The sequence below is a fragment of the Aptenodytes patagonicus genome, chromosome 1 (assembly GCF_965638725.1).
Source record: "Aptenodytes patagonicus chromosome 1, bAptPat1.pri.cur, whole genome shotgun sequence".
Lineage (NCBI taxonomy): Eukaryota > Metazoa > Chordata > Aves > Sphenisciformes > Spheniscidae > Aptenodytes > Aptenodytes patagonicus.
In genome coordinates, this window is record NC_134949.1 from 61,193,142 (window position 1) to 61,219,831 (window position 26,690).

At 44.1% G+C, this 26,690-nt stretch overlaps 1 protein-coding gene across 3 annotated transcripts in view; it reads right to left on the bottom strand.

The window, feature by feature from the left end:
- Positions 1–2,887: 2,887 nt before the first annotated feature.
- The window catches only part of ABTB3 (ankyrin repeat and BTB domain containing 3), a 177,507-nt gene continuing 153,704 nt past the window's right edge, over positions 2,888–26,690 (bottom strand). Inside the window, exons 12-17 of one of the 3 annotated variants that reach the window (XM_076338999.1) lie at positions 14,721–14,826; positions 13,810–13,912; positions 11,989–12,070; positions 10,910–10,978; positions 7,674–7,787; positions 2,888–3,826 (exon numbers count right to left, since the gene is read on the bottom strand). In XM_076338999.1, the coding sequence (XP_076195114.1) occupies positions 3,617–3,826; positions 7,674–7,787; positions 10,910–10,978; positions 11,989–12,070; positions 13,810–13,912; positions 14,721–14,826 (684 nt within the window). In that variant the 3' untranslated portion in view covers positions 2,888–3,616. The remainder of the gene's footprint in view (positions 3,827–7,673; positions 7,788–10,909; positions 10,979–11,988; positions 12,071–13,809; positions 13,913–14,720; positions 14,827–26,690) is intronic. The other 2 variants (XM_076339009.1, XM_076339018.1) reach the window with 2 other exon arrangements.

Here is a 26,690-nt window from a genome sequence, read left to right on the forward strand (position 1 = left end):
GCCCCAATTAAAGCAGAACAAATTTAATAAAGACAAGTTGAAAGTGTTACACTGTGGAAGGTGTAGTAAGCAAATGCACAAATAAAAATGGGAATTCCTGGGAAAGCAGCAGTGAATCACCCAGAAATTATAACGAAAGACAGACTAGATCAAAAAGTCAGCCATGGGATGTTCTTGTAGAAAATATTCTGGGATATATTTTCTGATATGTTTTATATAAACCACAGGAGACAGTTACTCTGCTTTGCTTGTTACTGTATAAAACTCCTGCTGGAGTACTGTATTTTGGGGAAACTGTGGAATCATGAGGGGAATGACAGCAAAAATCAAAGACCTAGAAAATACTATCAAAGGAACTAGGAAAGACTATACTAGTGAGGAAAGTAGGATAATTCCTCTCATACACAGAATAATCTTGTAAGAAGATCTTGTAAGATAATCTGTTCTTCCTGTCAGTCAGGGCGTGAAGGAAAAGTGGCTCGATTTGCAGTAAAGAAATTCCAAATAGTCTCTTAGGAAAACCTTCCGATTACGAGGGTGGTGAAGATCATGGATCCCCGTCACTGGACGTTTCAAGAGCCTGCAAGCTGCACATTGTCTGGTGTGGTTCAGCTAGACCTCGCCCAGCCTCACAGCAGGAGAAGTGGACTAAAATCACAGTTTTCAAACTCTGGTCTGTGGATCCACAAAGGTCTGCTGACTTTTCCAGGAGACATGAATGCCAGGGTTACACAGGGGCTGGCTCTTCTGCTGGCAAAAGTGATGGGGGTCACAGGTCGAAAAAGAATTGAAAGTCATGATTCTTTTTTTTTAAGGTTCCTTTCAGGTATACATCTATGACTTTGGGATTACCAGTGTTTTGAAGGGCAAAAGTTATTCCCTTATAAATCAATAGCTGCAATCCCTTCGTGTAACAGCTTTGAACAATAGCTTCTTGGGGCTTGTTCTCTCCTACCATTTGCTAGACACCAGCAAAGCAGATCTCGTGGCAGCAGTGGGTGCCACGCTTTCTGTCGTGCTCAGCCATCCAGATTCACAAGCCCCCGAAGGAGCAGCAGGACACAAGAATGCACGGGCTGACGCAGCTCTGCTGGCAGATTTGCGCAGTGTGTGTTTGGAGGCAGCTGCACTCTGTCGCTAGAGCCTTTGGGTCACATTTGCCTTTGAGTGCCCAGTTCACGTACAGCCACCAAAGGACATTTTAAGCCCGTTATCTCTGAAAGAAAACCAGTAAACGTTACCACAGACACTCTCAACTCATCAGAAGAATGACTAGCACAGTTATCAGTGTTTCCTTCCTAATGAGTCCCAGACAGGTTCCTACAAATGCTCAAAAGCCATCACCTTCCAGGGGCAGCCTGTGCACACAGGACTCTACATCCCCTTACCAAAGCATAGTTAGTATTTGAGCTAGAAACAGGGGCACACCACCTGTGGCTATCATTATAGCATTAGATGCCAGACTGCCTATCCACAGGTATACCTGTGGGCATGTTTCCAGAAAAAGCTATCTTGCCTATGGATATATGCGTATGCAACTCCTGATGACTTCGTTGGACACTACACATGTACCCAAGGGAAGAATTTTATTATCGTGATTATTGTTTGAAAAACTTTGCTATTTTAAACCATGAAGCTGCGGGGTGAGGTCTGCTCCTATCTAGTTATCATTGGCATGGAAGGATGAGTTTCCATGGATGAGGAGGCACACCAAAAGACAACAAGCACCCCTGCGTTTGCTGTTGCATCAACCATGGTCCCACTCTCTAAGATCACAACATTCACACAGAAGATGCTATTGCCTAAATGTTCCAGACAACATCTTGTGTGAACATCTACTAAACAGAAAAAAAAAAGTCTAATTGACTGACATGCTGTGTCTCTGCGACATTAGTGGCAGTTTAGACATTTTCGTAATTTGTTGCAGAAACTGTAGAGGCTTTAAAAGACCAAGCACACAGGATGATTTACACCTCAGAGTCATAAAACAGCTTCCTACTGTGTTGATAACTAAAGCCAAAACTGTGTTCTCTGAGCATACCAAAAGCTATCAACATGGAAGAGCACCCAATGTAGATACTTCAACGAAAGAACAAGAGGTTAACATGCACTGTCAAAATAAAACTTCTAAAGTCTATGAACTGGGCAGTTTCTGAACGGCATGCTAGAACATAAATATATTAATGTCACTTTGCCATGGAGAAGGCAACGTCTTTGCCTACTTCCTGCTGTGGTTTTCAGAGACAGAGCATCAGGAACGTTGTGACACGTAGCAGATTTGTCTTGCTAACAATATGCTGCAAAATAAACGAAGCTTTGACAGTAAATCACACCCCCATCCCACCCCACCCAAACCCTGCACTGTAGATAACCTATACATTCTCAGGATACAGTGAGAAATCATTCTATAGTACATATTTAATTATAATTTAAAAAAAATCTAACTCAGACACAATCTCTGGCCAGTAGCAAAGTATCGACACATTACTGAAGTAAAGATCTGTTATTATCCCTTCACTGTAACAAACAGAAATCAGCATCTCGAGAAGGGTCTCCAGGGGTATCATATCACAACCAATCGCACCAAATAAAAAAAATATGCTAATTTCACAAATGAAGTTTGACAAGAAGTAACATTGCATTTGTCTTAGCGAAACGAAGCACGAACGTAACGTTTCACAGGTACAGTTACCATGCAAATGCATGTTGAGTTTGTCATTGTTTTTAACCCCAAATCACAAGCAGCATGCAGTTCTCCTGCCCCCCCCCCCCCCCAAACTACTGTATTAGAGATAGTCTGGGTAATGTACCTCTTTGGTGTAACCATAGCCTGTTAGGCAAGATTATACCACCCTAGGAAAGAATACAAGCAAAACTTGATCATATGTATGTTTACACAATGTACATTTTACCATTTAAAAAACAAAACATGTTACATAGATTCTCAAACACAGCTCTGTCGAAAATGAAATTTTAAGCTTAAGAAATCATTTTTAAACTACAAGGCCACCCCATTATTTTTTTATGAACAGTTTAAAAAGTTCCCACCCCTAAAAATTTGCCAGTATATTTCCTCCACTGTAACAGTCTTACCCACTCTCTAATACAGTTGATCTTTGCTCGACAGCAATAACAGTTCTTACATTTCTTAAATGCACGAGATAATGGACTCCAGGATAGATACAGTTCTTAAATGCGTAACACTGGAACAAAACCGCCTTAAATGATTAATCGGTCAATTTGGGTGTTCCCCGGCACCACCGCTCCGGCAGGGGCTTCTGCTCTTCACTGATGCGAGTTCTGGCTTTTGTTGGCATCGAGCTCCACGACCACGCATGTGTGTTCAGAATTTGAGTACAACAGCGATTCACTGGATACTCTTGTACCCCGTTTGCTCAAAAACACGGAGGAGCTTTGTTTTCTGTATTCCCTCATCCAAACGGGGCCGCAGTCCCAGCGCAGCACCTTTGGCCAACACAGAACTATTTGGATGCGAAGTAGAATTTTTTAATATTTTGTTTTTGTAGTCGTTTAGCAACTGCAATGGGTTTAAGTAACTGCAACAGCAGATTTAACTTGCAGGGTCTTTATTAGAGGGTTACCGTCTTCCTCAGCTTTATACAATGGAGCCCTTTGAAGAAGACAAATGAATTGACTGAATCCTTGTGGCCAACGTCCTCTGCAAGTCCTGTAGTACATTTTGACCAGACGTTTCTCCGTTCTTGTCATACAACAGCTGTTTGAAAGCTTCGTTTTCAATGAGGACCATCATATTTTTTAGAAAGTAGCCTTCACAGTAGGAAGATAGTTCTGTGACTCCGAGAAACTACAAGAAGTGAAATTAGAGAAAGATAACCATTCTGATAAAACCTGCTCAACAAATACAGTGCATAAGAGCTGCACACAAACAAATAGACGAAGTAAGCCTTTCAGACAGGCACAGTAACACTTACAGATATATATGGGGGAGGGGAAGGAGTTAATCAAACAGTATTTTACACTGATGATTCTGGTCACAATTCCATGTTATAAGGCCATGGCTGTTAAGGAAACAAACTTCAGGGCTGATGCTTTGCTCCCTTGGAAATTAGTGGGAGTTTTACCACAGAGGACACTAGACCCATGATTTCATGCTAGAAGTTACACCCTGAAACTATAGGTTTGGGACAACTTACTACAGACCAAGTTTAATGAATGCCATCCTTAGCAAGGATGGGTCACATGACCTGTCATGCAAAGTTTCATGCTTCAAGGAATCTTTGGAGAAGAAATGGAGGTTTGCAGAGCATGCGGTTTGGGGCTGTCAGTATCCCCTTACACTGAACCATGTCTGGGTAATAGGCATGGGTACTGTAATGTATGAGGAAACCTTAACTGTGTGAGCAAAAATGTATGAGCAAACCTTAAATGACCCATACGGGTCATTTGATGGGTGGCCTGTACTGGTCATCACCCCCTAGCTAGATCCTGTGGTCACACAGGGACTATAGCCATGATATTCCACTGTAGGTGTAATTATAAGCCATGCAAGTGTAGAGAGCAGTGCTCAGCCCATCCTCCTGCCCAGGTAAGCTCCTGCTGGGTCCAAGCTCCGAGTAAAGCGGGAACCTTTGGCTGCGAGGTGCAGCCTGAAGGGCCATAACCGCTGGGGCATTGCGTAGCTTTGGGTCCAGACTGGAAAAACTACACAACAGTGTTGCCCACCACCACCTTAACATCACGTTTGGAACTAAGAATGGAAACTGCTAAAAAAAAAAAAAAAACCCCAGAAAAAAACCAAAACAGATTAGGGCTAGGTAGGATCTGTCTTCCCAAGGAAAATGAATGAATTTAACTTGATTTCAAACCATGCAAGTTTTCATCAAATTATGAGTGCATTATTTTGCACCTGGATGTGAGAGCATATGTGTGAATCTGTATTCTTCTCTGAAACACCATTCATCCCTATTCATTATTTCAAAATATTCACGACACTGATGAAATAATGTACTTTTCTTTTTCAGATTTGTTCTGAGGCCCAGACTGCAATCTGTGCAAGTGCTAAGTGTTTTAGGCATGTATTTGAAACTCCAAATTATTTTGTTGGGAGTTTGGAAACATTCATGTAAAACACAACTGGTATCTAGTGGTAACTAATCAATCACCATTATAAATCCAATTTGCCCAGTTACTTCATTTCTTTCTCGAAGAAAAGAACAGTGACAAAGGCTTTGACAAATGAAACCCTTAAAGTGATACTAATCAAATGACTGCCTTTGTAGATGTTGCAATTTTAAGAATGGAAAGCCCATAGGGATGCCACAGATGATTTTAATACACTCAATTCAGCTTTTAAATTGTAAATGTGACTAAATCCATATTGTTTCACCTTCCTACCAGTACTTCACCTCTTTGACACAGGGTCTCAATCTCTTGTTCCTACAGCTCCTTTCACACAGCTCACCACCCTGCTAAACGTTGTTCTACAGCCGAGGCCCCCACCACAGATAGCTTTCAAAATCTGTGCTCACTTCATGCCATGCTTCCACCAAATCATATCTTTCTCTCAATCATGATGACAAAGACTGTGCTCCACGTGTCTCTGGGCCAACCTGCTCGCACGTCCCCATCTGGAAAAGCAGGTCTCGGCATCACCTGAGTTCCTGCAGGTGCAGCTGAACTTGCAAAGTAGCAAGGACTAGAAATGGTACCTACAACAGGAGCAAGTTACTCAAAACCTACTTCTGGCTGACGCGGTGGTTCCTGGCTTGAGTGCCTGCTCACCTTATTCCCATCCTGACTGCGGTCTAATATGAGCTTCTTCCACACTTCAGAGAGCAACATGGAAAGGCAGACGGTTGGCTGGCAAGCTGTGCTCAAACTGCCTACGAGCTCCCCTGGCTCATCAGGACCATCTGGCCTCTTCAGCCACATACCATTATCTCATATTCACATAACAAACAAATGAAGCTACTGTGTGACGGGAGCACTCTGGGCAGAACTATCTGTGCTCAGGTTAATCACCTGCACATCACGGAGACCAGGAGCAAAAAGATGGAGTGTCTTCTCTGCTCTGCAGACAGCGTAATAGAGAGGTATCTGAACCAGCTTTAAATGCGCTAGTTCAGGTCCTGGAAACCTTCTAGTTACAGCAGTATGAAACTTAGCCTTGGCAATTTACTGGAAGCAGGGTAAATTAGCCCATGCAGAGCTCTAGCGTGATGTGTCTTAACTAATTCCAGAAGTCAAGATTTCATTCACAGCTAGCTTGGCTATCTCTGCAATGCGCTACCCACGTCAGTGCAAACATGACCCTGGCCGTAAAAGCCTCTCAAGTGCACCGTTTCCACTGACTCCACTGGGAGATGCAGGCACAGAAAACTTGCAGGCTGGGGCACTTGCAGGCAAACAAGGATCTGGATTTAGCCGCTGGGTTTGTTCAGTCCCAGCATCGGCAGTGTACAAGTTCCTCAGACAGGTCTAAAGCTCGGTGTAAGAACGTTCTTCAGTCAGGATGTAAATAACAGCCACATTTCACAATTCAAGGAAAACATGTGATTTTAAAACAAAATTATTCATTTTACTTTAAGTAATGGTAATACAAACCAAGAAGTTCCCACATGAGCTAGAAGATAAATAAATGTTTTTCGAAAGATTCCTGCACTGCTGATTTTTTTTCCTATTACAATAAATAGACCTGCAGATGTACCTCATTTCTTATTCATTTTATAGGTGGAGCTTTATGCTATTTCAAACACTGATTGCGCGTTATCTGTACATCAAGACCTAACATTACTACTCTGTAGGAAATACCTGATGATGGGAATGGAGGTCAGATCTGCAGGGGTTTGGAGCAATCTGCAGGATTACTCTGTTCAATCAAAACTCCATGTCACGCTGCACTGTTTTATCTTTTGCATAGACAATGTAAGTTATAGAAAAAAAATCATCTAAGGAATGCTTTAAAAATATTTCATTGCAACTATTTGTGTATCATTTCCATCTTCAAGTGAAGGTCTAAATCCTAAGCACACAAGAGGAGGAGAAAAACTGAAACTAATCAATGCGGCAACCACCTCCATCAATGAGCGAAAATAGGTTTTCTAGGTCAAAAAATGCCATGCTTTTATGCCTAATGACTTAGGCCCCATCACAAGCTAAGTAAATAATTTGATTCCAATAAGAAGCTGTGAATCTCTCCTCTCCAAGACATAAAATTCTCATTATCATCCTTGCACGGCTCAGAGATGTTGCACTTTGACAACGTGGCATTTTTATATATTGACAAACTGTCACCAGCATTGATTATATCACCCCAGTGGGCTTCAGGCAGGAAGAAACAGGAAATTTTGAAGGCAAAATGCAGCTTGGAAGGTGAAAGAGAGGTGTCTTATTCAGTTAGGTGATTCCTGTTGAGTAACTCATCAGTTTGGGTTGCCATGATAAGGGATAGGTCTGCCACACAGTGGTACACTCAAATTGAGTTTGAAGCACTTAGAGAAGGGGGTGAGCAGTTGCCACAGGTGCTCTTACACTACATGATTTAGGACTGTCACTATACTAGGTACCTATTAGCCACTCAGTCCCAATAAATAACAAATCTTAAATAAATAACAAACTATCACTACTTATAAAACTGACCTATGAGTATGACGACAGACACATAACATGCAATCATATGCGGTTATTTTTACCTTGGCATGATTATAAATATCCACGCAGTTTTCTGTATTAATGCTTTTTGCGCAAATGATCTCACAGTGTCGTTGTAAAGCTTCAAGCTGGAAAAATTTAGCAGCAGAGAGAAGCTAAAAAAAAAAAAAGGCAAGGAAAAAAATAGTCAAAACTGCTGAGTGATACAGAATCAGAGCTTGCTTCTTCACTGTTTCATGATATTTTTTTCTCTGCCCCGGCTTCAGTTAGCATGAAAGTACTGACAAACAGTCAGAATGAGAAAGTTGCTTGGTTGCTTCAACCCTTTGCAGTCCCCTGTAGATCAACACTGTGGGAAGCTGTACACGGAGAGACCACCACAGGCTGCTCAGGTCCACGTGCTGACTTTGGGATGGGGGGGGCGGTGAGAGAGAAAAAGGAAATGGCAGCTTGGAAGACTGTGGTCACTTTGCAAACATGACTCTGCAAGGAGGGATCTGCAATTACATTCCAGGAAAAAAAGGTTCCGGTTCAACTGTTCCCCAAGCTCTGGCTGAAACAGAGCACTTGGGCTGGATGTGGGGATGTCAGCAGAAGGGCCGGGACCAAGAGTATGGAGGAATTCAAACCAGATGATGATAACCACCCTGGGCAGTCTTAAAAACCTAGAGAGGCAATAAACCTCAAATCTGTCACCTCAGCAGGCTCAAGGAAATGGAGTCAGATCTCCACATGCTCCTAGCTTTAGTTCGCGAGCAGCGGTAAGGTCACGTCTGGGCCACGGGCACTGAAACACTGTCTGGCTCCACCTTACTCCAAGGAGTGGGTGGGTGCACAGCGGGATACGATGCAAAGGTGGGAACCAGCTTGGTGCGAGGCACTGCCCAGTAACACTCACGTTAGTGTCACGTGTCTGTATTGCTGCACTACCATGGCTCTCGTGCCATCAGGACTCAAGCTGACCTCCCTCTTTGGCCCTGCATCTGCCCTATGGATATACTACCTGGACTGGCACCGCCTTGGGGTCTCTGCATGCCACTGTATGCTGTGGGCATGACCTGAAGCTTATAGGGTGAAAATGGCTTAAATTTTGAGTTCTCCAACTGATTTCAGTAGTGCTAGGATTTCCTCTATTGCCCTCTTTCTGTCCTTTTACAGCTGGGAAAAGGAATTTCATTTTCTGTCCTTCCATGGGTAGGTCATCGCCTCTGGCTCTCTGCTCTGGTTTAGGAAGCAGGTTGGGGTTCTCCATTGCTTGACACCTTGCTCTAACTCAGCCAGGTCTCTTAGGCCAAGCTGTTCAGGTGTTTGGACATTTATACAGCCCTTATCATCTAGGACTGCATGACAAAAAGCTATCCTATGAATCCCAAAAGGGCTCTCATGCTGCTAGATAGGAGTGCTGGGGAACAAAACCTTGAAACTTCCATGACATTATTCTGACTTCTCCTATGCAGTCCGCTCAAGCTCTGCTTTAATCCTATAAATAAATCCAAGTGCTGGAAATCTGCAGTGCTGATGTGATAGCAGCCAGCTGGCCCCAATTATGAATTGCAGCAAAGACTTCTGTGGAGTATTTCTGGTGCTTCTTGTTATCATATTTGTAATAAGGAAAGTTGCTAAATGCAGTTTTGAAAGATAAAGCCAAATCCTATTCCAGCTGCCTCTGTGGCTCAGGCAGTCACGTGCTGGTTTGTAATTACTTTAAACTGTGAGGAACTGTGGCCAGATCTGTTATCAACAGATCAATCAATCAGTCGTACATTCTTGAGTCACAGAAGTTTTGAGATGTCACAAAAGTAGAGCAAGCAGACAGCTGAACTGCAGCATAAGCTTTTTAACAGCCTAGGTGATAACACACGCATGTCTGTAAGGCCCCTGCACTGCCTAGTCTGAGACTCCTTGTTTCAGAAAGGGTTAGAAATTCAGGAGCTTCTTTCAAAACTACGAGTGAAATAGAGAATCAGTCACCTTTTCCTATAAAGCTCAGAAAGTCAATGTGGCTATGCTTAGTTAAAAATCCACCGCCTGCATCGGAGAGGGATAATTTCAGTCCTGACTAATTCCATCCTCTGGCTGCCAGCAGGGTTGGTACAGTTGTCCCTGTACCCATCAGAATTGATTCACCCTGGCCACTCTATACCCCAAAGAAGAGTTGCTCCCAGTTTCTGGTTAGCGGTACTCTGGTAAAAGCCAAGCCTCGCACGGAGACTAACTAATGTAGGCAACAGTAAAACATCATGGTGGCCGACTCTAATCTGCGCACTGATGATTACCAGCTATTTAAGTAGCTGTGGTTTTAGTATTTACTGTCCTGTATTCTTTTTGGCTGCCATATTTTGGTGGTTGTCAACAGGAAAACTCCCTGAATGACTATCAAGAATTTGCTCAAATATGTCTTAGTTCTATATAGTTGGAGTCGTTAGGCTGATCATAGCTGGCAATGACAGCACACCGTATTTGGAAGAGGATGACTTAACATCCATACAGGTTGTGGATGTGTGGCGATACTGAAGGCTCAGTCAGCTCCAGTTGGCTTGGTTTGGCTTTTGCAAATGAGCACAATGGCACTGGATGTTTTACATCCAGTGAGAAAGGGGCAAAGAAGTCTCTGTATCTCAGGGAGCAGCTTAAGGTTTTATTCAGAAAATTTGACAGTCACATGCTTGAAATTGAACTGAACTGTGACTCCAGTGGGATTTCTCCCATGGTTAAAGCCAGGTACGTGCCCAAGAATTCTCTCGAGTGAGGAACCAAACTGGATGCTTTTACGCTGCTGAGATAGGTCTGGACATGCAAGCCTGAGCTAATGAACCAAAAGTAAGAGTGTGACAGAGAGAAGCTGACCGGCCCAGCTGGAGCAGAGCACCTCACCTATCAGGCTGAGAGAGAGAGAGAGGATGGTATTCTATGCTGTCGGGAGTTGCTTCCAGATTTTGGTAACACCAGCTTTGCATTTCCTTGAAAGAGCCTCTCGAAGCATCTAAGTAGGTATTTTTATTTCAGATACTTTTTTTGCTTGATGCTCACAGTTTTTCTACTCTTTCTTCTCTGACAGTCAACTTCACACTGGCAAAAGTTACCATAACGGGCAACCGGCATAGGAGGAGACTGAGTGTCTTCCGCAGGACTGCGGACAGCCTGGCCACTCTGGATGAGGCACTGCTGGCTCTTACAGGAGTGCTCATGTCTTGCCCAATGGCCACATGCCCTTGGGTGAACGGTACACAGTTCACTTAGCATTGCTCCCACTGCAATTAAGATAAATGTCTCTTACCTCCATAATTTCATTATTTTTAATCAGGAGTGACTCTGCACCTCCATAATAAAGATACTGCATAACCAGCTGTAATAAAACAAAGGGAGTGTTTATAAAAAGCAATCCAAGACATCAGGGAACAGGGAGTGATGTAAAGATTGCAGGCAATACCCGAGGCTCTCCAACACCACCAAGGATTTGTAGATTAAACTGGCCCAAACCTCCTGATTTCAAGATATATTTGGTTACTGTCTCTCTCTGCACAGTTCAATGTTTCCTTCTCACAGGCAGTCTAACGTCTCAACCCTCACCAGCCACACTGTCTGGACTTTCTGGTGAGCTCCAAACAGTTTGCAGGAAGCCAATTAATTAATTCTGAATTTTCAATGTATTTCCCAGTATGTTAAGTACATCATTGATTCAGGAAAATAGAGCATATATAATGGTTATTCCCTTATTCCTTCCCTGGCAATGGCAGCCCCACGGTCACCCAGCTGTGTGTGGGCATGCATGGATGATGAGAAAGAGTGAGGGAGGCTTTGCACTGTAATATGAGCCAGCTAAGATCCCTCCGCAGTGAGCTTCCAGCAAGCCTGAAGTTATCGTAGGCAGCTGGGAATTATCTGCAGCGGTAACAGTTGATACATGGAACAGTCTGAGCTCTGACTCAAATAAAGGGAAGCATATACATGTATATGCTACAGATAGAGAAAGCAATCTTTCTATTTTCATGGCAAAAACATCGATTGAACAATACTGCTAAGGAAGGGAATGAACTGTGTCTCTTCCAAGCCTGTCCCTTACATACAGAAAGAGCCAACGAGAGAAAGAAGAATCAAGTGCTTTGCCTTGACATGCACTGCTTTGTCTGCATGCCCCGTATAAGTGAAATGCATGCTATTGTATCTGGTCAGGCATGACATCTGCAATCAATAGCACTCTGCAGCTTAGTGTATGAACGGAGATGAAGCCTGTGCTCATGAGACCACTACTCTGAGCTACGTGTTTATCAAATACATACGTACTAATTTGGACAGGGCATGTACGATGTTCCTACTACATGTTCCATTCAAATTCAATGTGAGAACTGACTTTACCTGAAAGATGGGGTACTTCACATAGTTGATCTCAATACAAGTACTATCAGATGAGGGCTTGCTAGACAGCAATGCTTTAAACCTAAATAAAAAGGAGCAAGATTGAAATACCAGCCCAATTATCTCTGTGAAAAAGTACAGCAAAGTGGAAGGACAGCATCAGCTCTTGCAAAAACAGTACACTGAAATGAATGGATTTGTCACCAAAAAGCATCAAGATTTAGACACTGACATAAAATAAAGTTCAAACCAAAAGGAAGAAGCCTCTCTTTTAGGAGATTTCGATTTGAAATTTTGGAAAAATGCATCTAATATCACAATAGAATAAAATGTACATAGGAAATCCAGATACTGTAATGATGCATATTACAAAACCAAAATAATTTTTTTCTTTTTTTTTTTTTTCTTGGAGGCAACATGATCTTTTAGGAAGACTTGCAACATTTAAAAACTGCACACCTCCTTTTTTGAAGGAGATAAATTTTGGCCTATGTCCATTATGCTGGTTTAAAAAACATGTTTTGGAACAAAACATTAAAACAACTACACTAAGACTAATGCTTCTATGCAGGCTCAATACAATTGTGTAAGAAGAGGCAGGAGAGAAAACTGGATAGGTTGCTGTTCTCTGATTATCAAAACCTGAAATTCAGACACAAGTTTCCGGAAAAAAACACACTGTAAGTTAATAATTGCAGATTTATGTGAGACGTACATATGTAGCAATCTATTTCTTAAAATTAGATATTCCCATTTGATCAGAAGGTGAAAACGGGAAACGCGCTTTCAGAAACATCTGCCCTTGTACTTCCTCTTTTTGATAATTCATCCGACCTTCTAGCGGTAGTGCAAAGCTTGGCTTATCTATCAAGACCAGCATTTGCTGGACGGTAACCTTTTCCATATCACGACTGCATCTTGTTAATTAAAATATGGGTAACAATTGATTTGCTTTTACTAGTGTCAAACTCTACTATGAACACAATTTAGTGGGTTTAAAGCTGGAGTTTGGAACGTGTTTGTACCTCTACCAAAGTACCCATTCCTTAATTGAAGGCAGGGCCAGACACTACAGTTGCTTCATGCAAATCTCTCTACTCTGTGCTGTGGGTCGGCAGCATGTCTAGCATCAATCCCCACACTGCTCAAACTGCCCCAACTCAGTGGCTTGTCCTTGCTGCATCTTGAAATAAGCCCTTATGGAGGGCCAGCTAAATTGTTTAAAAGCACACCTTTAATTATAAAGCTGTGTACAAATAAGGTTTGTGAGCAACTTCAAGGTTGGGTTGAGCTGGGTAACCCACGTCCAGCCTTCTGAGCACAGGGAACCGACTATAAATACTGCCTTTGGATACAGTATGATATGTTTCGTAGTTATTTAATTTTATTTAAAAAATGTCAAATGCTGTCAATGAATTGTGTGATAGTAGCTTGTTTTTCCTGGAGACTGCCTACACTGATGCAAGGCAGGATTTAGCCACTCACAGGATAAATGATTATTAAGAATCAAAGTATTAAGACTCCTCTATGATTAAGATGAGGAGCTCCATGCAAATGTGCCTCAGTGGAATGAATGATGCATGGCCAGAAGCATAGATCATTTACTGGGTGGGAATCTAGTCATGGGAGCACTTGTTAAACGTCCTGCAGATCAACCAGAAACAAGCTGTTGAGATGTTCTGCTTAGGAAAAACTAAGCTTGGGCCATTAGCCCTCAAAGAATCTTAACAGCAGAGAAAAAAAAAAAAAAAAAAGAAAAAAGCAAGACCACAAAATCAAATTCTGTTTTTGTTAAAAACCAGAAATGTCTCTATATTTTACCTTGGTGATGCAGTAAATAGCAACACTCTGTGTGCATAAAACGGTCTTCCTTCCACCAGAAATGTAACATCTGACATCTCTTTGTTGTTAAGAAAATGGGGATCTAGAATCACAAAAAGAAGGAAAAAAAAAAGCCAATAACTTTAGTTTGGAAGAGGTCATGAACGTACAGAATTTTTTCCTGTTTTGACAAAAGAAGAAAATAGCGTAAAAGGATATTGTTTTTAATGAGTAAAGCTCATAAAGCTATTTTGGGCAGCCTGAGACAGAAGCCCCCCAGACAGCCACGTGGAGTTCAGACAAAGGGAATTCAAAGCTTTGAAGTTGTGAGGACCTTTGCTGAGACGACAGCCAGCCGTCCCCGCCGTGTGGAGCCGGCACAGCCTCCCAGCTCTGCTACCCAAAGCAAAGTGCAGCTGAACGGATGCTGGAGGGCCCTACGCTCATTTATACCCTGCAACGCCCTTCTCCCTGTGTGGGGAAGTCTTCGTGCCAAGGGGAAGAAGGTCCTGGAAAATTGCTTGGGTCTTCTCTCAGTCACATTAAAACAACCTGGGCTCTGTCAGCAGGGCTGGGAGGGCTGTGCCGCCACGGCATCACCCACAGCCAGCCATGGCGGTTTGAGATGCGGACAGACATTTGGCTCCGGGCCCCAGGCTCAGATCCCAGCCTAATTAGCAACACAGACAAATCTTTGCAGATTTACGGTCCCACTCTAATGCACCTGATGACCCTCCTGATTTCAGCGGGAGTTTCAGGTCAGGCTAAGTTTGTGGCCCTTCCTTTTTTTAGTTCTGCCTTTCAAATTCAGGTTTTTCTCTGACTCACGCCCCGCCAAGCACCCAGCCAGCAACGCAGACTTCCCACAGCTCTCCTTGGAGAACCAACGAGTTTCTTCAAGTCACGCTTACCTAGGCGAGAGGTCTGCTTGCGCTTAATTTCAACGAGCTTTGGAATAGGGTAGGGTCCATAGCAATGGGTGAAAATGACAGAGAGCTGCTGGCTGATCACTTCGTTCTAAGCAAAAGAAAACAAATATATGCAATATAAGCTTAGTGTGCAAGGTAAGATCAGAATGCAAAGATGTTATGTTGTTCTCAAAGAGTTGCCTGTTTTGAAGCTGAAGAATGTGATTGCTGAAGCTTTATTAAAAATCAGAGCTTAGGATTATCAGTATTTGTTAGAAACTGCAATTCTCATTTACTTGATTGCTGTGTTTCCTGTAGGAATCAGTTAAAATGAAAAGTCCTCTCCTTGGACCAGAGGTCTTTTTTTCCTAACAAACTCCATAGCCCCTGTCCCCTCCGTTGAAACAAAGCTCCTTTACAATAGTGATTTCATTTCGTTTGCAGACTTACTGTACTGGAAAATGACTTTTTGTCACTTTTTAGAAAATGGTCATCGGTCACGTTTTAGAAAACCAGAGCTACAAACAGACATAGCTGCACAGCCTGCATGCACTTCTAAGTGCAACAGTCTCACAAACAGACCCTTCCTTACAGGGTGACTGAAGCATCACAGTCTGCCACTGAATCTCCTCATTCAATCCCAAATGCTTCATTAATGTGCTCTTACACTGCTGGCACTGGCCTGGGCACCGCTGTCCTGAGGAAGCCACCAGACCTTCACAGAACCAGGTCTGGTCCCTGGCCTTACCCATTTCTGCCCAGACCCTGGCGGCAGGGCACCCGCAGGACGCTTTCCTAAGAGACTTGAGTATTCATATGCCTAAGCTGCAAGGATAGTGAAATGGATTTAGTGCTTAACTACCTAAGTCACAGCTGAAAGCAGGATTTAAAAGCTTTAGCAAATTTTATCCCACACTTTGCTGATAACCAGAGCAGGTCTAGCCAAGTTCAATGGTGCCACATGGCCCATTCATGATGACGTCTTTTAACTATCCTGTTGGTTGGCAATTCCCTTCCACACCAGGAAACTGTGAAAAGGCAAGGCACTTTGATATGAGAGGGTCCAAGGCCAAGGAAATAAGCAGGTGAGGGACAAAAAAAAAAAATCTTAATATAACAATTTGAGAAGCATAGATGTTATAGTAAAAATATCTCCAGGCTTATAGAGCAGAAATTGAAGCTTTCCTTTCTCCGAGCACATTTCAGCTCAGTTCTAACAGCGGTGCTCCTTAAATCCCACAAGGGATGAGGAGGAGTGGCAGAGATCCTGTAATGACTCCCTTACTGCATCTAATCAAATGGGGTGGGAAAGGGTAGAGCTGAGCCCTCACAGGCACACGCTGATGTCAAAGGAAATTACACGCGCTCACCCGCAGGCAGGAGTTGGCTCCTATTGCTACGTCAGATGTAGCACTGAAAGAAATGCTAAGATAAGAGAAATACTGATATTAAGAGACACCATTTAGCACGGCGCAAGGACCAGCCCTCGGAGAGGGGATCACTGCTGTGGCTCTGAGACAAGGAGGATGTCTCGCACCGGGAGCATCTCTCTGTTCAGCATCTTCCAGTTGGAGCTCTGCAAAGCGCTTCACAAAGGGAGTGAATCACAGGGCGAAGAGAAAAGGAAGATTTAAGGCCAGATTAAAGAAGGAAGTGACTCAGCCGCCAGGAGGGCTGGCGGGGAGAGCTCTAGACAGACGGGGCAGAAAGAGCAATTGCTTCTCTGCTCGGAAGGGCTGTGCCGAAGTGCTGCGGCCAACTGAGTCAGCCAGGGAGGAGCATGTCTGGGGGGATGCTGATTACCAGCAGGGCAGCTCCCAGTTGGATCTAGCAGATGCTAAGAAGTCAGGAAATACAATGGAGGATGAGGATAATTCCATCGTTCAGAGCAGAGGGAAGCTTCTGGAGAGGAGAGGTGTAATTGGAAGAGCAACGCTCACCTTTACCTGCAGTGAATAAAAGCAGAGTAACTGCACTAAAGAGGATAGCTACTGGCAGCTCCCTCCTGAATCTGCTGGGGTACACAGGTTCTGTCTGTCGTTGTGGTTTTAGTGGGTCCATGAACTCACCAGTCCCAGCCACAGCTGTGCCTGGGCAATAGCTTTGTAAAAACACACATATACATCAATAAAGACAATGCATCTCCTCCTTCCAGGGGTGCCCATGGGAATGAGCCAATGGAAAGTCTGGGTATCGACCTTCCAGCACCTCGTTAGGAGCCGGAGATTTCATTCACTGGTCCAAGCCACAGCACCGCGTACCAGGACATCCAGGTGCACCGAAACCAGGGAAGAATGGGCCAACTCCAGTCACGCAGGTGTGAGAAGAGGATCCCTGCTCGTAACTCCAACCAGCAAGATGAATGGGTCACGTACATGGACAACCCCATGTGAGCCTGCCTACACAGGTGAGGTGCTGCCAGCTCCCTGGGTCACCAACGGGGCACGAACCCTGTGGTGTGCAGATACAAGCCCATTATAAAGCCACCTTGCCACTGACTGCCCACAAGCCTGCGGAAAACCTGGTGTAAACTAAGCGCTAATTAGCTCAAGATGTGATATGTTCACATGAGAGATACTTAAAAAGCCTAAGACACAGAACAGAGATGGGACAAATAGAAAAGGGACCTTAGGATCGGTGCATCAAAGAAAGCAGGGCCATCAAACACAGTGGCTCGATGCACTGCAGAGCTTCAGAGCTCCAGCATAGGGCACTGCTCTCATTTGGCAGAGAGGAGGTTGGAGACCTTTGGCTTCTGTCGATAACATTAAATACTTACAAAGCATTCCACGGGAAGACCAAAAAATCTGCTCAGCTAGAAAGCTGAAGCACATGCTCATTTAGAGACATCGCTACCAAAGAGCAGCAAGTTTTCTCCCCGAGACACAGGGAGGTGAGCGGTGAGCTATTACAGCAGAGCAAGCTCACTTCCCACACCACCCTGCACACAGCCAAGCTTGCAGGGCTGTGGTCCTGAATCTGCTCCCCGCAGAGCCTCTGCTGGCTTTCCCAATAAACCAGGCAGAAAGAGGCAGCAAAGAGGAGAGAAAAAAGGGATGCTTTTGTCTGCTACTGGATGGCTGGGGAAAAAACTGGCTTTTTTAAGCCAAATCCTGCTCTTGGAGCAGGCTGAGCTGGGCTGCCTGTGAAGTAACTGGAAACAACTGCAAGAGTCCACAACCTGGGGCACCAGCATCACTCTGTCAGAGAGGAGGACGTGTCCAGCCTATTCAACCTTCCCCCTTGCACAGTGCCCACGCCAGGAAGCTCAGAAGCCACCCTGGTTACCACATCCATCCCATTTAAAGGACCAAGCTGGATAATTCTTCCCCATTTATCCTATCACCCTACCAGCTGACTGTGAAAGAACAGCTGTAAGAGCTCGCTGCAGCAGTTGTGGGTGGCGATATTAGCACCGGAGGAGCAAACCGAAGTTTGTTTTCTTGCTACAGTCTGATGTTGGAAAACACTGTGCCAGGATGTGCGAGGCTGAGATCTGGAGCGAGGCCAGCTTCCTTTCAGACATGGGCGTTCATTCACAGTCAAAGGGAGTCGATGAGCATCTACTGTGGGAGGGGAAAGAAAGCTTGGCATAGGATATAATAAAAATATTTACCTAGCCATGGGGTAGTTTACAGATAGGCAAGAGGGAACAGGGAACAACAGTGAATCTTCTGAGTGAGACGGTGCTTCCAGCAGAGAGTTGGTCGGTGAGCAAGCAACTTTGCTTTGTAGATACAAGCGGTCTCCTGACTTAAAAGCATTCTTCAGCAGAGATCTGAAAGAATTCCCCACTCCTGATGAACGCACTTGAACTGCGAGGGGAATTCATAAATTCTTTTGAAGCAAAGCTGAAGGTTTTCAAGTTGCTGGAACAGAGATGACTAGTCAATTGATCTGAAAAGAGGTGAAGACCTGGGTGAGGAGTGCAGGGGTATTTTTTCCTGAATGTCCATTTGATGAAGGTCTGTGGCAGGACTCAGGAAAGGCTCCTCCAGACTTTGGCACGTACCCTGGGAGAGCTTGCTCCATTCCAGGTTACCCAGTTCAACCCAGCCTAGCCATTCTGGGAAGTGGTCCTACAAGGTACTGGACACAGCTGGGAAATACATAGCCAGTTTTCTCCAGTACCTGTGGAAGACACGTGTCATCTTGGTGGCTATGCTCCAAACTTTCAAGGGGAAAACTCGGGTTGGATTCAGCAGTTAGGCTAAGGTTTTGCTCTTCTCTGACCACGCTTTGCTTCCGCTGTCTCTTCTTCATAGGCTCCCCCATTCCCACATCACATATCTCCGGACTGCTCAGTTCTCCTTACCGGCCTATAGATATCCCACCGTCTCCATGTGGCTGTCCTCTACAGTGGTAACAAGTTAGGCTGCTTTTCTTTGCCTCTGAAATCCCAAGCAGTACTTTGGGTTTTCCTTCTATTGATGTCACCCTCACCAGCTCAGCCCCGTTAATGCCATTTTAACCTAAGTGTGCCAGGCCCTCAAATTCCTCTACCACAAAGCCCCAAAACCAACAGGTCACCACATCAGGCAGAAAAGTAACACACTTATTCTTCTGGGCTCAGCGTCTGCCTGTTAATACACATCTCCCCAGCAAGCAGAGAAACCATGCTGCTCAGGGAACAGGGGCGCTGGCAAAGGTATCTTTTCTCTCCCTGGTCCTGAGGATGCTGCGGGGACCCAGCTCTCTGCTAAATGCAGAGTGGCAGAAGCGCTGTTTCTGTTTCTAGTCACCCATTTCACATGCGGTCCCCAGCAGCTATTCCAGCAGTGGCGGAGTCCCAGGATACCCCAAGCCCACTGAGGAGTCATCCATGAACTTCCTTCCATGACACACTGGGACACCCTTGAATTATTCCTCTGTTTATGCTCTCCTCTTCCCAGAAAGAGCCGATAAAGAGTGAAGCAAAAGAGAGGGCTTTTTGCAGACCCCCAGCCCTGAGCACTCAAACTCTATGAGACTTTCTTCACCGTCTCTCTGAACCTTTTCCATCCTTGCCTAGGTGTTTCCGCTATGGTCCTCTCACATAACTCACTTTTGCCAGCTGCCTCAAAACTGATTAAATGCCACTTTGGAGGGTCATTCCTAGATGATTAAGCAGCATACACATAATTAATATTAGTCAACAGTTGCAAAGGTAGGGAAGCCCCAGAGGTTGGAGATACAGTTAGAGGCAGTGAACTGCGTAACAAAATGGGTTTTGTTAATGCTCAAGTCCTTCCACTGCAAATACAAACGGAAAAGAATTAATCACAGGTAAGGCACAAATGGACCCTTCAGCTAGCTTCTGGGAAAGCTGCCAAGCTTCCCTTTCAAAAGGCTCTTTATATCACAGCTGTGCATTGTATGTAAAAAGCTCAGATCCCCGGGCACAGTCTAATCCCTGGGTGAGAGCCCAGAAAAGGGCAGGTGTCACCTCCATGGCATTTATTTATTGTAAATGAAGAAACAGCTCCTGCCTCTGGCAGGGAAACATTTTAGAAGGCAGACAGAGGGTAGAAAAAAAATCAAGCCTGTGTTAGTACAAAGCTGAATCTGCGTTACGAAAACATGAGACGAGGTTAACAGTCTGTTATTAACATGCCACTCAGTACCTGGCGTTCGCATCTCACATGGAGAATGCACGACGTACATGTGTGGATAACTTGCGTCCTGGTTACTCTGAACTGTTTAGACACAGAAGTACTACAAATGACAATGGGCAACGTTACAGATCGCTGCAATTACTTGAGAACAGTGAAACCTGCCTTAAGAAATCACTGAAAGTCCCAGCCAAAAGATCAATCACTAAGCGCAGGCTAGGCACTAGCTGACACACAGAAGGGCATTAGCCACTCCATGAAACCCATAAGCAGGCACTTTAGCATCCTGGAACGTCTTCAGGGTTATTTTTAGTGCAGGTTTTGGTGTGTCTGTCTCCTCTGTGGAAAGTCCACATTTTTCTTCAGTTAAAGTATTTCAGTCACCATCCAAAATATTCCATTTTCAGGTGTTAATTTTTTCAAGAAAGGTAAAATATTATGTGGAGAACAAATATTCTAATGAAACCCATCATTATAGTAAAACCTCAATTTTCTGTTGAAAAGCAGTTTAAACAAGGAAGTAAAATTTCACCCAGCATAGAGGGATCTTTCCTGGTCTGTCTCCAGGCAGGAGAAATGTGCAAGGCACTCTCCCAAGGGAGGGCTTTCCCCTAGGAGCTGAGCATGACCCAGTGCCTGCCCGTGTGCCGTACGGGGTTCACCTCTCCCCTCTAACCTGAGCCCTTCCTGCAGAACAGGGTAGTCTGGCTTCATACAGCAAAACACAGCTTCACTCAAGCCCATCTTAAATATTCATTTCAGGCCATCGTGAAGCAAGGGACAAAAAGGAGAATTTTCTAGCTCCTTCATCTTCCAGTGTCACTTTCTAGGTCACGTGCAGACCTGGGGGGAAAGGTGATGTTTGCTGACCACCGTGCCTGGACTTTGTAGAACAGATGCACGAGCTGAGTCTGTTGACATTCTCTGAGGAACGTCTCCCGACATTTGTTTTAGCAGAATTAAATCCAGAAAGACCATAGCAATAAAGAAACAGGATGCCCTGTTCAGCTTCAGCTTCTGAACATTTTGCTGCAATGGAGCAGGCAGGTGTTTCAGCCTTTCCTGCTGCTTTCTGTTTGTTGGAGACGTGAAAATTTTTTTTCAGTAGTTACTGCATCTGTGATAGAGGCTACATGCTGCTATTTCTGAAAAGATATATTAACCCCCCCCCCCCAAACTTTACTTTCTAAGAGTTTTTAGATTCTAAGTAGCTAAGTCACTGCTGAAAGAGTACTTCAGCTTTTAAATTATATAGGCCAGGTTTCTCAAGATACCCTCAAGCCTGAATCCTTTTGGAATTTTAAAAGCTGGTTATTGTTTTGAATTGTTATTTGTTCTGAATAACTGTCAACACCAGACTGATGGCTGCTATTCAAACAGCTCAGCCTTCCAAAAGAGTCTGTGCACCCCTGCAGCTTTCTTCAGCTGCCTATAGGCAGCAACACGATTTGTAGAGTTTGTGAAACTGCAGGAATTTTAAATTCTGAGGAAACACCTTTGCAAAGTAGTTTCCTGCATCTTTCAACAAGCCTGGCTGCACAGTGTGATCAACACCTCACTAAGGGGCTAAACTTTAAATTAACTACCTTGTTACTGATGGAAAGGATGAAGAGAAAGCTGCAGAATGCAACTGAGGAAGGGCAATGAAGGACCCCTCCCATGACTTTTCAAGCTGATTTTGTCTTGGACAATACACTAGCAGGAATACTCGTAGTCCTTAGCCAAATTTTCCTGGTGTGAAGCACCTCCAGCACCAGGCAGAGCTTCAGACAACACTTCAGCACGTGCGCTCAATGCACATGGGACACACACACACTTCAGTGATGCATACCCACAAAGCATCCAAAGTGATGGCAAACAGCAGCTCCTCTCCCATATTACCGGGGGAAGGGAGAAAGTTGTAAGAGAGATTACTTGGAATTAAAAGATTGTATTTTTTTCCCTCAAAAAACTAGGCCAAGGACAATCTGATTTAAATTGCTGTACACAGAAACAGCAGTGGATGAAACTGGCTCATAACCTCGTACTACCGGCAATGGTGCTGGCTCGTCTGCATGGATGGAACTGGGGGATTTTAATAACAATTCAAGCTCACTCTGAGCTCCTGAGTGGAAATCTAAAACCAACCTCCTCCAAAGGCCAGATGTGTTTAACTTCCAAGGTTGTGGTTTTGAGTCTCTCTCTGTTTTCAGGTTGTGGAAATGTCAAGATCAAACTGAAACAGCTCTAGGATTTCTTAGACGAGGGGACAAAGAAGCATCCCGCATGTTCAGCATGTTATCCTCAAGAGAACCGCCCTGCAAAAACAGAAGAGCTGACCTGCGAGCCCCACCTCGGGCGCTACAAGCCCGCAGATCTGGGTGCAGCCTCCACGCAGCTCTTAAAAGTCTCTATTTGGGGGGCCCAATCTCTGAGCTGCGGCATGCCCTCAAGCACATCCACTCCTCAGGCAAATATGGTCCTCCGACATGGGGCAGGAGGGCAATCCAGCTCAGATCCAAGCTCAGGCAAAGCAAACGCCAACCTCAGCTGGAGGCAAAGGAGAGCTTCCAGTGAGAAGTTTGGGGGTTTCCCCAGGCCACGGAAGAGCACAACACAAATACCAACAGGCAGGAATTTGGCTGCATCTTCCTATCCTTCTTCTGTAACAAGATCTCCAGTGTCATCTTAGCTTTGAGGGACTCAAATCTGCTCTATGCAGCAGCTAAAGTTTAGCTCAGGGCTATTCACTCCCAGAAGTGTCTCTCCGGCTTTCATCTCACGCAGCCCTGTCCAAACCACTTCTAGCAGGCTATGTTTGTGTGCTTGTCTGCCAAAGAGATTCAATCCATCCCAAAATCACAGTGCCTTTCGTCCTCATCTGGTGGCCCAAATCCACCACCACCAAGTCATTGACAGTTTTAGTGTCAGAGCTTTCCTGGTTTGAGTTTCGCTTGCTCTTAAGAAAGTGCCTTAAAACCAAGCTCTCCATGTCCTTTCCACTGATGCTGCTTTCTCCAGAGTACCTCGTCTCTGGTCTTTGGTTTGGTAATGACCCAAGCTCATGGCATGACAGCAGGAACCGTGGGGGAGTGAGCGCAGAGCGATTCTTTGCCTGTTCTTGCAGCTCTGCCTCGCCAGCATGGAAATACTGCCACTTCTCCGCTCTCCATCCAATTCTCAACAGTGCAGCTGATAAAGACATTTAAAGGCATGAAAGGAAATGAAAGCGCTCCGTCCCACTGGAAGCCACCAGGAGCTGGGTATCGAATCTTCATTTGTGCTTTTGGAAGTCTTCCCCAGGGCTTTAGTGCAGCAGCAAACAACTGATGTGCAATGTATTCACCGTTCTCCCCCGCTTATTTCACAGCTTGAAGAGAGGCAATAAAACTAGGGACTTCAGCTCAGCCAGTTTTGCCTGATTTGCCAATTTTTGTTGCCATTCTGTGTTCCAGCATCAGGACTTCTGCAAATTTTATTTTTATTTTTATTTCTATTGTCAGTGTCCCGGCACATAAATAGGAGCGGAGTGCCATCCTGCCGGGCACTGGCATCAGTGCTGACTAGTGGCAGAGCTCCCACATAAACCCTCACATCTGAACCCTCTAGGAACAGGCATTTTAAAAAACGTCTATAAGACAAAAGGGATTCCGTATATCTGATGGTGTTCTTGTAGGTATTGGTTATTTTTTCTTTAATCTTTTCATTTTTGTAGTATCCGGCCTTTTTGCATGGCCTGGGAACCTGCAAAAACATTTTGTCTGACAGTGCAAAGTAGAAGGTGGGGGCGGAAGGCGTGCTTCCTACTATGAGACCTGCCCTATGTTTCTATGCGATTTTGGGGGGGTCTCTCTGGCCAAATTACTCAAATTACAAATTGCTGTCTGGCTTATCCAGGTTGTCACAGCTTCTGAGGCCGAGACTGTCACTCTACGAGGCGCTGAAAATCTGCCTGTTTAATTACCTCAGTTTCCCTGTTCGTAAAGAGAGGGTAAGATCTTCTTCCACATCTCAACTCATTGTAAATTGTTCTGAGATTATGGGATAGTTGGAACTATTTATAGGAATGCAAAATGCCATTTCTGTTAGGTGCAAGTTGCCATGCAATTAAAATATACTAAGCATCACAATATGTAGCAAATGGGACATCTTGTTTTACATCAGCCAAGAAATGCTAAGTGGCTCTGTGCTTCCTAGTTGATTATTTTATTCTTTCCGCCCTGAAAAACTCATTAAGAAAATGTACTGGGCCAGACTGTGATGTTTAGCAAGAGTCATAATCTCTCTTGAAGTTCCCAGCCCACAGGGGAAAGGATGTCCATGTGAGCAAATCAAACTCCTCTCCCCACAGCTCTACAAAATGCAGAACTTTACAATTTGCTGTCGAAAGAGAGGGATGTGAACCACAGTTACAGCCCTTCTGCACCTCCTAAAGGAGATTTCCATTCTGTGGGTATATATAAGGAACAGTCTTTGCTCTCAGCCCTTCCAGAGAAGGGGAACAGAAGATCCTTTGAATCTCAGCTTTCTGCGGCTGCCTTCTACGGACTGACCAGGGAGAACTTTTATTGGCTCATTCTCCTACAAATGAATTTATTTTGATTCCTTCCAAAGGGTTGCATAGAGTCTGTCCTCATTTCTGTCTGGGAGAGCTTTGTGAGAGGCCGTTTGGACAAGACTGCCGCAATAATTCATGCCATTTGCAGACAATTTGTAAACCCTTACAGTGTCCCAGAATGATTCATTATTTTTCTAAGAATATGAAGCAGTGTATGTGTGTGTGTTTGTGAATATGCATGCTCAGGAAGAGTGAAGACAGGCAGCTCCCCTAGGACTAGAGGCAGGAATAAAGATCAGCACAGATTTCTTCTTTGTCGTGTAGGGCTTTTTGTGGTATTTCAGTTGTTTCACCCCTCCACATTTTAGGTTTTAAGTGAACGCAAAGCAGAAGGTAGCAGTCTTATTTGTTTCTGTGTCTCCTACAAAAGATTCTGGAAGACCCAGTCTACCATGTCCCAGAGGTATAATCCTATGTAAATAACTTATTCTAACAACGATCATTGGCTTTGGCTTCAGCCACCCAGGAGAAGAGCAATTAAAGCCATCCCTCATCCTAGATTACAAGGCCTAAACTTAATCTCTGTTAAGTTTTCAATACGATTAGTTTTGTATCAGCTTTCAAACCAAGCAGCACCTTGCTGGTAGTTTCCGGATGAACACACATTAACCCAAGCGAGTTCAGAACAAGGAATCTACAAATCCTAGGATTTGGCATGATTTCCTAAAAGCTATCTCAAATATTCTCCATAAATACCCATCCGATACAAACTAATCCCAAAGGGAAGGCTCGTGGGAGCAAAAGTCAGAACAATTGCCAGAACAAATGTTCAGGATTTGCTTGGGACCAAGCTCTCTTTTACAGCAGGATACAAGAAATAAAACCGTGTAGGCTTTCCCTAGCTGTACTAAGTCTGGAACGTTTTAGTATTGAGCACCAGAACCTCTTCCCTTTCTATATTATTTAGTTTATTGCTGCAGGTGCTAAAAATTATTTGCTCCTTGCTGTTACACATAGAGTTGGGTGAGAAATGTTACTTACTTCCCAGTTAAACAATTAGAAGACCATACCAACATGTATTTTGGTGCACGAGAAAAAGAACAGCAATCAAATCCTTTTGATGCTTTTCATCACTAAAATGATTTTCTGGTAACAGTAAAGTTGACTGGGCATTCCTTGGGAGCGACTGACTATCGGGGAACCAGTAGAGAAGAGACTGTTGGTTATAACAAGTTTTAAAAGGAAGTATCCAGCCTTCACTAGGTAAGACATTTTCCTCTTCTTGCCTGCCCCATGATCATCCCCTTTGCTATTATACTTGCATATCCAATGGTACCTCCCTCAAAAGGTTTTGTTAGTCTGATTTGTCTGGCTAAGAAAACGCCAGCTGAAAGAATAAATCTGGGGAGGCTGCAAGTACAAACAGTCACACAGAAGATTTTAAAAATTATCCTGTTGTGTGCTTGTAGAAACCAGTCTCCCCACAAGTTTAAGAGTCCAAATCCCACATGAATGGAGGAGAAAGTCATGTGAGAGGTTAAAGAAATCCAAACCAAACATGAATATTAGCTTTGTTGTACGGTTCTGTAAAAGAAGCTGGGTAAAGTTACCCTTTGGGTTGGTTTGGTTATCAACATCTCTTGCTGTACTGCAGTGACCCTTTTGACTTTAATTTCACCACCATGCATCAGCTTCTGTTGTCTCTCCAGCTTATTGTTAGCATCAGTATTAAGCTGTTCTAGCAGGAGATGTGATTAGCTTGTGTGTTTTTAACTCATGATTCCACAGTGAAAAAACACTGAGATACATAATACAAATAATAATAATCCTATACAGTCTAAACAA